The sequence below is a fragment of the Sinocyclocheilus rhinocerous genome, unplaced genomic scaffold (assembly GCF_001515625.1).
Source record: "Sinocyclocheilus rhinocerous isolate Xijiao unplaced genomic scaffold, SAMN03320098_v1.1 scaffold755, whole genome shotgun sequence".
Taxonomy (NCBI): domain Eukaryota; kingdom Metazoa; phylum Chordata; class Actinopteri; order Cypriniformes; family Cyprinidae; genus Sinocyclocheilus; species Sinocyclocheilus rhinocerous.
The window spans coordinates 600,302-612,773 of NW_015659385.1; the positions used below are offsets into that span (position 1 = coordinate 600,302).

The following is a 12,472-nucleotide window of genomic DNA, read 5'->3' on the forward strand; positions in this document are numbered from 1 at the left end:
TTAGTCTTACTTTGTGGGTCTGGGTTTGTTTATTCAGTTGAGTCCACAAATCTCCACTTAAACAGGATGAATGTACGGAGGTCATGTTAAGGACAGGAAATGAACTTGAAAAGGCTTAGTATAAGATGACAGTAGGTCTTTCCCCCCTCATTGAATAGAAAAGACTGCATTGGAAAAAGACGTCTTCTTGTTGCCACACATAGCTGGAATGGAAAGAATGTGCAGACTGGTATCAGACCGGTCATTTTTTGTCCCCTGTTGAAAGAGTAAATAGTTCAGATGTCAGAAAAAATATTAGCAAGAAACATTGAACCACATTACTGACAAACAGCTTTTCTTGTCACCCAGAACATGAAGAATGTTATCTTCATATAAACGAAAGTGACCTACCCTGAAATAGATCCATAAACTTTGACAACATTTCAGCAAATGCCAGATGGCACTAGACACTGTCCACAGTTCACTGACTTTCCCAAGCATTCGGGCACAAGTCTTTTGTAGCTATTATAACCATGTTGCTCCATCTTTGTCAAACAGTTGGCACAGTAACTAATGTAACACCACAACTTTCTGTTATTTGTGCTTCCCAGATGCATCACATGCTGGAAACTAATTAGCAGCATTTTTCAGCACGGACCCATTCATCTCAACATTAAGCCAAACAGAATCACACCAGCTTGTTCCAGTGTCAAATGAAGAAGAAAAAACACATGCATCTGTAGGAACATGACATGACATACATGTCTTTTTTTCAATGAAATCTTTACAGATTTTTATAAAGTAAATGTAACAATAACTTCTATATTGTTAGTAATATTGAAGCAACTTAGGTTTACTTGATTATATAAACTATTTATTATTATTATTATTATTTTTTTTTAGAAAAATCATGTTAAAATGTAAGTGTGAGAAATATGATACATCAGGCTTTTGAGGAACCTTTATTTGTATATCTCTCAATCATCATTGTATTGCATTGGATTATACGTTTCACCCCTAACTATTAAAACAGATCTTTGATCATAAATTATGTACAATATCATCTTACTAAGACATATTATTGGGAGATATAGAGTGACAATTGATATTTAAATACATTTTATGTATGCAAGTAGTCTGCTATATAGCATTAGTCTACAAATTGCATATTTTTGCTCATTTTATTGCCTCTGAATAAAATCAAGGAGTTTTTTTTTCCCCTTCTTGATTATGAGTTCTGCATTCTCATGTCATATTATATGAGCCATAAAAGCCTAAAAAAAATTCAGACTGTTATTTCACCTGCCAGTTGTTACAGGGTTAAAATGAAGCAATACATATAGTTGTAGCAGAAAAGGCACTAAACCAAACGTACGTGGAGAGTTTTTCACTTGCTCCTGTGATGGTACTGCTGCTGCTGCTGCTGTTGGTGCTGGTGGTGTCGTCGTGGGCTTGGGACGCCCCCTCTGATACTGTGGCCCGGTGAGGCAGAAGCCGCTGGGTGATGATGTCCAGCACGAATAGGCTTAGCTGTAAGAGACAGTGTAGTTTAAATTTAAAAATATTTTAAAAACTTTTAACTTAAATTAATATGCATATATACATATATGGAACAGGCATAATGTATGGGAGAAATGCACCAATACGTGAGAGAGTTTGGGCATCAGGTAACCAGAGACAAGGTATTACTGAGTATGTGGTGCCCTCTACTGGATATAATGCAACATTGCGATCTGAAGATGAAGCAGCTCTGACCGATCTGTGCGGTGTGTTTCATCCTGGCCTGGTTCTTGGCCTGGATGACCTCCTTGATGCGGTCCACCTCCTGCTGGTACTTCTTACGGTCTCTCATGGCGCTTTCTTTGGCCTCTCTCAGAGCAGACTCCAGGATCTTCACTCGCTCAGCAGTTGCACGTAGGCGCTTCTCTAGTTTGGGCAGCTCACATCTTAAGTCTGCATTATCACGTACCAGCTATGAAAATTACAGAATATATAGACAGAATTATTAATATCATATTATATTACAATATACATTATTACTATTACTTTGTTATAGTTTATTATATTTGTAATTTCTGTGCAAAGTTTTTTAAAAAATCCTACAAACCTGCTTGTGGACTTTAGTGAGCTGCTCCAGGTTATTCTCAAGGAAAATTATTTTCTGTTTTTGTGCCAGACTTCCCCCTGATTCATCAGTGTCCAGCTCTGCACTCTATAAAACAGATTTTTTTTTTTTTTCTCACAGTGGCTTGTTACACTGTATTTATCTGAACCATTTTAAAGGCAGTTTAATAGGTAAAAAGGTTATAACTAATACTGCAGACATCACCATACTTCCTCAGCTGATAACTCGGTACATTAAGAAAAAATGTTTTGTATTATAAATTTTCTAAAAAGTTATGTTTAAATATTCAAATATGCATTATCAAATTAAATTAGCTCTAATTTGCATAATGTCCCAGAACAGAAATCTGAACATTGGATAAAGCCAGGTTCAATTCTTGTTGACATAATAAAAATGTTAATGGTTTTCACAGAGGTTTTTACATGTTTTGTTTATTCAAGTTTGTTCATTCATGTCATTTTACACGATTTATACAACATATTCCTAAAAACATGTATAGTTTTTCTTGCTGTTGAAAGTATTTATTGATTTATGGATTGATAAAAATAGCGATCCAAAATGTAAAAAACCTTAACCTCTGTAAAAACCTTTAACTAATGTGTCAACCAAATAAAACAGGAATTGTATTTAGAATTTAGATAGGAATAAACCTATTCTGAAAGGAGATTTTTGGCTCAGTGCATGGAAAAAAAATGTGAGAAAACATCCTTTAATGATATGCGTTGAAATTAATATCTACAGATGCACATAGACAAAGTGTAATAAAATAAACTAAAATAAATATGCTCTATCCACTAGTCTGAAAGAAGACAATTTATGGAAGCAAAAATCCCAAAAACAGTGCTTTTGCATGTAGCGTATTGTTTTAACGTGTTACTTCATTCCTATTGTTGTCTAGTTTTGCATCACTACAAACAGTAACTAGCAGCTGTAATATCAAAAAAGAAGGGAACAGTATTTGTTTTGGATACTCACTCGTCCAATGCGATTATTGATGTCCTGGATGAACAGCATACGCAGGTTGTGGAGAGTCTGGAGCTCTTTGGCCTTGTTGAAAAGAAAATAGCATGATCAGTGATCTAAAAACTACTTTGTACAAAAATAACAGCTTTACCGGTTGAATATTCAAGGTGAACAACTCTGAGATAGCAGATGGTGGTGCTCAGAGTCAAACTCTAGGAATGCCAGGTAATGTAACAGTACTCACCACAGTCTCTTCCAGACCCTTGAGATCTTCTTTAGCTTGCTCCCTCTTCTCATTCAACAAGCTGATTACAACAAAAATGATAATATGTGCTCAAAATATCTTTATTAGTGGAACAGAGCTGTTTTACAAACATTGTCGCTCTTAAAATCTATCTTTGACTTATTCCATGAGCAGATCGTTTATACAACTTTTTAATATGAGCAGTTGACTCACAGAAGCTTCTGCAGCCTCTCGTCCTTCTTCTGTTCCTCTTGTTTCAGCTTTTCATTGTCAGACTTGAGCTGATTCTGTTCAAGCTGAAGAGCCTGGTTCACACTGACAGCAGGGAATTATTGAATGAATCAAACCATTCTTTTTATAAGTTCATTAATTTTGAGTAATACCAGTCAAAAGCAGATGTATTAACTGTCTAAAAATAAATATTACAAATTAATATTAGATAGAAAACAATTACATGACTGATTAGAAGTAATCAGAAATAAAGTACTTACTCTTTCAGCTCATCAAGGATCCTCTGTTTCTCTTCGATCTCATCTCGCAGACGTGAAAGCTGCTTCTGATGAGCCTCTCTGTGGCTTTCCATCTGCTGTTCCAGGGCTTTCTACATGCACATGCATATGGGATTTATATATTCAATATAAATGGCGCAGTGTTAATCTTCTAGGGCAATTTGGCTCGAAATTTTATACATTTAAAAATAGGTTTCAATAATAAAATCTTTTCCTATTCTATGCAACATATTTGGCCTTTCAGAGTATCTTTATATCTTGAAATATCAAAAATAAAATACTTTCTTTTATCATAGTTTATCATGCAGAGACAGCTATAAGTTAGTCATTTGTAGGTTGATTTCCTGTAACGTTGCTCTGCTATCTGTTCATGTTCACCACCTTCATCTCCTCAGCGTCCTGCATCCTGCTCATGTGTTCCTTTTCCTTATCCATGACTGACACCTCATGCATCTTTTCTGTTTGAACCAAAAGAAGATTTTTCAAAAGATTTTTACATATAGTAAAACCACTGAGAATGAAACATGTCGGGCTTGTTTGAATTTGAATATAATATAACAGCATTTTGTGACAACATTGCATGTAAATGCTACAAAAAAAAATGTGTGTGCATCACAAAGACCTTGCGCGTTGAGTTTAGCGAGCTCCTCCATCAGTGAGTCGTGGCTTTCCTCCAGCTGTCTCTTCTTCTGTTCCATGTTCTGCATGTAGTCGGTGAGGGATTTGATCTTTGCTTGATGCTAGACACAAAAAACAAAATGCAAAAACAATGTTGAGAACTCCATCAATGGGCTGCAATACAGGTACTAGGTTAGTATTGTTCTTCAATTAGGGATATTAATTGCATTTCAGTTCTTAATCCCTTACTTTGTGGTTTCAAAAGTAAAAGTGAACTTTCTTGGATTTAACACCTTTAAAAAATATTTTTATTAATTCATTATTGAAGAGAAGTTAAAATTGGGTAGGGGACAAGCCTAAAATAGAGACCTTCTGGAAAATTTACTATGCTACTACTTTTAAAACCAAGAAAAAGTCATTAAAAAGAAACAATAATATGTTTAAAGCAACTATAATCTATCCTATTTTTTTAACTCATTAAAATCACCCAAATGGACATAAAAGGTAAGTTTAAAGTGAAGAATGTTCTGATCTAGAATCAGCACTAGAGGGCGCTGTTTGCTGCTCTAAATAAATCACTGCGAGTACCTGAGAGATCAGGAGCTGACAGGAAGCGAGCTCTTTCTCGTTGGCCTGCATTTTACGCATTGTGTCGGCCTGTGTGCTCTCAAGCTGTTTACTGCGGTTGACCAGAGACTTCACTTCTGACTTCATCTTACTTATGAAGAGCCGTGCCATGGTGAATTCCTCCTCCATTCCTCCGTTCATCTCTGTCATCTGAATAAAGAGAAACCAAATAAATGGCGTAATACTATTCCAATCATTTGCTATTTGAATCTGTGTCATCAAAAGTGACAGTATAGACAATAAATTATATTTCAAATACATGCTGTTTTATTTGACCTTGCAATTTAGCACATAATCCGAAAAAAAAAATATCATCATGGTTGCCACAAATGTATCACAGTTTCTACAAAATAAGAAGGAACTGTTTTCAAAAATGATAATATTGGTAAGGAATGTTTCTTGAGCAGCAAATCAGCATATTAGAATGATTTCTGAAGCATCATGTGACACTGAAGACTAGAGTAATGATGCTGAAAATTCAGCTTTGCCATCAGAGTAAAAAAGTAATAAATGGCATTTCAACAATTCAAATATATTGAAACAGTTCTTTTAAATTTCATTAATATTTCACAATATTACAGTTTTTATTGTATTTTTGATCAAATTACATTCTTTGTAAGCATAGACTTCCTTCAAAAACATCTTCAAAAAAATCTTAACGACTCCAAACATTCGAATGGAAGTGCATATACTGTATAAAATGTAGGGCTGTGCAAATAATCGAATGCGATTGTCATGCGCATCTCGTCAGTAAAGCTGGTTCTGTGATTAGTAGTAAATCTCCAGCACTTGCAATCAGATGGAGCGGCATTTACTACACAGAGCCGTAGTTCACTGACAAGCTACGCAATATCGTGTTCAAAATCGGCAATGAATCGCCTGCAATTTTGAACGCGATATTGTGTAGCTTGTCAGTGAACTACGGCTCTGTGTAGTAAATGCCGCTCCATCTGAACGCAAGTGCTGGAGATTTACTACTAATCACAGAACCGGCTTTACTGACGAGATGCGCATGACAATCGCATTCAATTATTTGCACAGCCCTAATAAAATGTATAAAAATGTTTGTAAATAACCACATAGTCACATGTGTATGTAAGTAGTTGTGAGGTATGTATTCTTTACAATGATGAAAAGTAATGTGCAATTTACAAATTATATAAAAAAATGGAAAAACATCTGCACAACTCAAAAAAATAGACCCTTTTTTAAAACTGATTAAAATTTTATCTTTTGATAAGTGAATACGTTGTGCATTTACTTTTTTCTTTATTAATCTGTGTATTCTTACCTTGTGGTCATTCAAGGCAACAACACTGCCAATCTCATTGAGGTCCCGGAGCAAGAGACTGAGGATCTCTGCTGATCTCTTCTTGTGATGCCCACTGAGCTCCTGCAGGGCAGACAGATCCCTCTCCACACCAGCCAGAGCTGCCTAAGAGATAACAGGACAAAATCAATGCGCAAAGCTACATCACCATCACTCTTCATTCACATGAGCTTTATTATTTCCTCCTCATTCTGCTTACACTCTTCTGCATAAGCTCCTCTGTGAGCTGTTGGTTTGTCTTGCTTCTGTCTTCCACCTCGTGGCTTTTCTGGTCATAGTTCACTGCCAGCTCCTCTAAGGCCTGAAGCACCTCCTTCACCTCCTCTTTAGCTGCCTCGTTCTCATGCTGCAAACGGCTCAGATCTTCCTGGATCTTCTCATAGTCACGCCGTGTGGATGCCAGTAACTGTAATAATGCAGGATGGAGATGTCAGACATCTATGTTAGTCAGCAGACTGTCTGGAGCTTTACTTTGAAGAATTCCTGCTTCTCTGTGGTTGTCATTAATATATACATAACCATTCAAAAGTTTGTGGTCAGTAAGATTTTTTTTTTTTTAAAGAAATTAATATATTTATTCAACAAGAACAAATAATCGTGAAGACATAATTGAGCAAAAGTAACAGTAAAGGTTGTATTAAGCAGCACAACTGCTGAAAACACTGATAATAATAATAATAATAATTTCTTTAGCACCAAATCAGCATATTAGAACGATTTCTGAAGGATTGTGTGACACTGAAAAATTGAGTAATTGCTCCTGAAAATTCAGCTTTGCCATCAGGAAATAAATTACTTTTTAAAATATGTTCAAATAGAAAAAAGTCATTTTAAATTGTAATAATATTTCAGAATATTCTTTTTTTTTGTATTTGATCAAATAAATGCTGCTTTAGTGAGCATAACTCTTAAAAATAAATGCATAAAAGATAAAAAAAACTAACTAACTCAGAGATAGCAAAACTATCAGATCTCAGATGGAAGTAAAGGGTAGGCTATATTTCATAAGAACATACAGAATGTGGTCACTGGAATGCTGTTCAGAAAGATTTAATCAGAATGATCAAAAAATGATACTGACACAGAAATATGAGAATTTTAGAGTTCCTGAGGTTGTTTCAAAAGACATCCTGTGAACCTGAATGGAATTTCTAAGTACAGGCAATGAAATGATAGAGCTAAATATGAAACATCAACTATTTATTACATTTGTTTTAAAGCGTTTTGATAAACACATTCTATCGCAATGAAGGAATGCATAACCGCCAGCCAGTGCTCAGCTATAGCAGCCTATGTATGTTTACATAGGTAAAACGGTTTCGTTCTCTGTCATGGCTATGTCTTGTTTCAATTTCAGATGCATTGCAGACAAAGCATCATGGGAAGGCATGTGACATCATACATTTTCTGCTCTATGTTGCTGCTCTTGAGCCGGACTCACCTCATCCTGATCCACCATCTGCTGCTTCAGGTTCTCTGCCAGCTGACTGTGCTGGTTGATCTCATCATCCTGTGGTGAAAGAGGGAAAGACAGAGGAAGGTCTGAATTGTGAAGCTTGCACTTCCTGATGCACTTTTCTAACAGGGTGTGAGAGGTATTTATCACCTTGTCGTCTAGTTGCTGATACAGGTCATTGATCAGCACCTCATACTGGGTTTTCTCTGAATCAGAAAGAGGCTCAGGGGGCGGAGCCAAAGTGTCAATTATGGGAGCGGCTTCAGAATTATTTAATTCTTTACTGCTGTGCTGCTCATCAACAGGTACATTCTCACCTAAAGATAAAGAGGTAAAATACGTCAGTCCAACACAACTGCAGCAGTAAAGATTTTGTTGTTTTATTTATTTATTTTTTGTATTAACTTTCATGTGGCTTTTTTTTGTAGTATGGAGTTATTTCTGTATAAAATAAAATAAAATAACAAAGGCATTGGTTTCTCCATTAATAAAAGGACCAAGGCTTTCAGGAAGAGTCCTGCAGACTTGATGATAAAGACAGAGATGAGAACGACTGATTGGATGTAAAGGAAAGAACAGCTGCACACAGAGTCAAAGCCACAGTTATTCTCTGGGCTTTATAGCGCTGGGATGGGTGAACCCAGTATCTGTGTGTTTTATGTGCAGGAGAGGTGGAGGGAGCTGATAACACTGACAAAGAAATAAAAACCTATTCATGGGGATGCAGGAGAGAGAAAGTGATACATACTGACAGAATGACAAAAACATCAGGATTCATAAAAGGGAAAAAAAGAAAAGGTTTGGACATGTCGGCGGCTGAGTGTATTCCTTATAATAAGGAAAGTAAATATATTTAGCCATATACGGTAGTGTTGACATACATACTGTAAGTACTTTGTAGCAAACATGCTTTCACTTAATGACAGGCCTGTTTGTTCAGAGTCATTATGTGTGTACCATTACACAATCTGTGTAATTAGTGCTAATTGGTATTTATCATTGTCAATTATTGTGGATTTCTGTCATCAGCACACGCATGGTTTATATGAAGGCCAATTTGTGTCAAGTTCTAATCAATACAAAAAGTAATTACATAAACTATTCAATAACTTCATTTTCTCTTTGAACATCATTATTTTACTCAAAAACAGAAATTGGCCCTGGCTTAAATAAGTCTTAGACAAACAGGGGAAGATGAAATAACTGGCTCCTTATCGTGGAGTCCATTGTAGGACTTGAAATGCAAAAAAAAAAAGAAGCTTTTGTTAAGACAATTACATCAAAAATTGACTGGCCTCTGCAAAATTTGACTCAGCAAACAAAATGATATGCATCATCTCAACCATTACAGTATTTTTAAAGCAACCACTTAAAAAGGTCAAGCATCATTTCAATGAAATTTTCCTCAGTGATATATAAATATATATCTAAACAATAGTATATATATAAAACTTATAACAAATATATAATGCTATATAACAATAACACAACTATTAAACATGAAACAAAATAAAAATCTAATTCGAATCAGTTAAATATTTGTCATTATGTAACAGCAAACGAAATTATGTTTTATTGTTTGTAGCTTTTTTTAACACCCGTGTTTGTTCTCCATCTTCTCTCTTTACCTTTCCGCCATCGTTTAAGCTCATTTTCTAGCCGCTGGATGATGATTTTCAGATTTCTGGTCTTCTCTTTCTCTTTCTCATATTTCTTCTTCCATTCCTCAGCTGTAAGCTCCATGTTCACAGAAACTGTGTTTTTGATGGTTTTGGCCCTGTGTGAATAAAGCAAGGTGGATTTGTATATGCACATTTTTGTGTCATTTTCGTTTTAGCTTCACTAACTATTCTTAATTTCAGTCTTTATACAGTGAAAGAGAAATCTTCTAGGGCAATCAACTATTTATTACATTTGTTTTAAAGCGTTTTGATAAACACATTCTATCGCAATGAAGGAATGCATAACCGCCAGCCAGTGCTCAGCTATAGCAGCCTATGTATGTTTACATAGGTAAAACGGTTTCGTTCTCTGTCATGGCTATGTCTTGTTTCAATTTCAGATGCATTGCAGACAAAGCATCATGGGAAGGCATGTGACATCATAAATTTTCTGCTCTATGTTGCTGCTCTTGAGCCGGACTCACCTCATCCTGATCCACCATCTGCTGCTTCAGGTTCTCTGCCAGCTGACTGTGCTGGTTGATCTCATCATCCTGTGGTGAAAGAGGGAAAGACAGAGGAAGGTCTGAATTGTGAAGCTTGCACTTCCTGATGCACTTTTCTAACAGGGTGTGAGAGGTATTTATCACCTTGTCGTCTAGTTGCTGATACAGGTCATTGATCAGCACCTCATACTGGGTTTTCTCTGAATCAGAAAGAGGCTCAGGGGGCGGAGCCAAAGTGTCAATTATGGGAGCGGCTTCAGAATTATTTAATTCTTTACTGCTGTGCTGCTCATCAACAGGTACATTCTCACCTAAAGATAAAGAGGTAAAATACGTCAGTCCAACACAACTGCAGCAGTAAAGATTTTGTTGTTTTATTTATTTATTTTTTGTATTAACTTTCATGTGGCTTTTTTTTGTAGTATGGAGTTATTTCTGTATAAAATAAAATAAAATAACAAAGGCATTGGTTTCTCCATTAATAAAAGGACCAAGGCTTTCAGGAAGAGTCCTGCAGACTTGATGATAAAGACAGAGATGAGAACGACTGATTGGATGTAAAGGAAAGAACAGCTGCACACAGAGTCAAAGCCACAGTTATTCTCTGGGCTTTATAGCGCTGGGATGGGTGAACCCAGTATCTGTGTGTTTTATGTGCAGGAGAGGTGGAGGGAGCTGATAACACTGACAAAGAAATAAAAACCTATTCATGGGGATGCAGGAGAGAGAAAGTGATACATACTGACAGAATGACAAAAACATCAGGATTCATAAAAGGGAAAAAAAGAAAAGGTTTGGACATGTCGGCGGCTGAGTGTATTCCTTATAATAAGGAAAGTAAATATATTTAGCCATATACGGTAGTGTTGACATACATACTGTAAGTACTTTGTAGCAAACATGCTTTCACTTAATGACAGGCCTGTTTGTTCAGAGTCATTATGTGTGTACCATTACACAATCTGTGTAATTAGTGCTAATTGGTATTTATCATTGTCAATTATTGTGGATTTCTGTCATCAGCACACGCATGGTTTATATGAAGGCCAATTTGTGTCAAGTTCTAATCAATACAAAAAGTAATTACATAAACTATTCAATAACTTCATTTTCTCTTTGAACATCATTATTTTACTCAAAAACAGAAATTGGCCCTGGCTTAAATAAGTCTTAGACAAACAGGGGAAGATGAAATAACTGGCTCCTTATCGTGGAGTCCATTGTAGGACTTGAAATGCAAAAAAAAAAAGAAGCTTTTGTTAAGACAATTACATCAAAAATTGACTGGCCTCTGCAAAATTTGACTCAGCAAACAAAATGATATGCATCATCTCAACCATTACAGTATTTTTAAAGCAACCACTTAAAAAGGTCAAGCATCATTTCAATGAAATTTTCCTCAGTGATATATAAATATATATCTAAACAATAGTATATATATAAAACTTATAACAAATATATAATGCTATATAACAATAACACAACTATTAAACATGAAACAAAATAAAAATCTAATTCGAATCAGTTAAATATTTGTCATTATGTAACAGCAAACGAAATTATGTTTTATTGTTTGTAGCTTTTTTTAACACCCGTGTTTGTTCTCCATCTTCTCTCTTTACCTTTCCGCCATCGTTTAAGCTCATTTTCTAGCCGCTGGATGATGATTTTCAGATTTCTGGTCTTCTCTTTCTCTTTCTCATATTTCTTCTTCCATTCCTCAGCTGTAAGCTCCATGTTCACAGAAACTGTGTTTTTGATGGTTTTGGCCCTGTGTGAATAAAGCAAGGTGGATTTGTATATGCACATTTTTGTGTCATTTTCGTTTTAGCTTCACTAACTATTCTTAATTTCAGTCTTTATACAGTGAAAGAGAAATCTTCTAGGGCATAAAATGGCTTCACCTCTGGCCGAACATGAGTGTGGATTTGATCTCAGCCTCATTATATACGGATGGAGAGCAGCAGATGACGATGGTTGTTCTGCAGTTCCCACCCAAAGAGTCCTGTAGGATCCTGGTCATTTTACTGTCTCTGTATGGCACATGGGTTTTCTGTAATGAGAAAGATAAGGCAAAACAATAAATAATGTATAAAGCAAATATTGCTTTGTACTGTGTGAGACCTAGATTATGAATACAAGATGAGTGGCATTTTAGTGAAAAGAGAAAAAGAAACCGTCTGGGCAGTTGAAATGGGTTGAGCACTTACAGTTCCTTCAGCCAGGGCTGAGATGACGTTCCCCAGAGCAGAGAGAGACTTATTGATATTTTTAGCCTCGTCCAGCACAGATCCTTCTGCTCCAGTTTTACTGACCTGTGAAAGAGAAAGAGCCACAGAAAGGTCAAGAGAGGTAGAGAGAGTGGATATATTATATCATTCTCAAATCTATTTTGTAGTTTTATTATGACTATGTCAGGTTTTTTTAAATTATAATTCCACAAATATATATATA

The 12,472-nt window shown here is 35.8% G+C and overlaps 1 protein-coding gene across 1 annotated transcript in view; it reads right to left on the bottom strand.

Annotated features, from left to right (window-relative positions):
- Positions 1 to 35: 35 nt before the first annotated feature.
- The window catches only part of LOC107723658 (kinesin heavy chain-like), a 20,508-nt gene continuing 8,071 nt past the window's right edge, over positions 36 to 12,472 (bottom strand). The window contains exons 9-26 of the mRNA XM_016532366.1: positions 12,229 to 12,333; positions 11,923 to 12,071; positions 11,641 to 11,789; positions 10,163 to 10,329; positions 9,998 to 10,066; positions 6,595 to 6,801; positions 6,357 to 6,500; positions 5,027 to 5,215; positions 4,443 to 4,560; positions 4,202 to 4,278; positions 3,803 to 3,912; positions 3,525 to 3,626; positions 3,312 to 3,372; positions 3,080 to 3,151; positions 2,087 to 2,191; positions 1,735 to 1,951; positions 1,355 to 1,509; positions 36 to 255 (exon numbers count right to left, since the gene is read on the bottom strand). Coding sequence (XP_016387852.1) covers positions 1,367 to 1,509; positions 1,735 to 1,951; positions 2,087 to 2,191; positions 3,080 to 3,151; positions 3,312 to 3,372; positions 3,525 to 3,626; positions 3,803 to 3,912; positions 4,202 to 4,278; positions 4,443 to 4,560; positions 5,027 to 5,215; positions 6,357 to 6,500; positions 6,595 to 6,801; positions 9,998 to 10,066; positions 10,163 to 10,329; positions 11,641 to 11,789; positions 11,923 to 12,071; positions 12,229 to 12,333 — 2,184 coding nt within the window. The 3' untranslated portion in view covers positions 36 to 255; positions 1,355 to 1,366. The remainder of the gene's footprint in view (positions 256 to 1,354; positions 1,510 to 1,734; positions 1,952 to 2,086; positions 2,192 to 3,079; positions 3,152 to 3,311; positions 3,373 to 3,524; positions 3,627 to 3,802; positions 3,913 to 4,201; positions 4,279 to 4,442; positions 4,561 to 5,026; positions 5,216 to 6,356; positions 6,501 to 6,594; positions 6,802 to 9,997; positions 10,067 to 10,162; positions 10,330 to 11,640; positions 11,790 to 11,922; positions 12,072 to 12,228; positions 12,334 to 12,472) is intronic.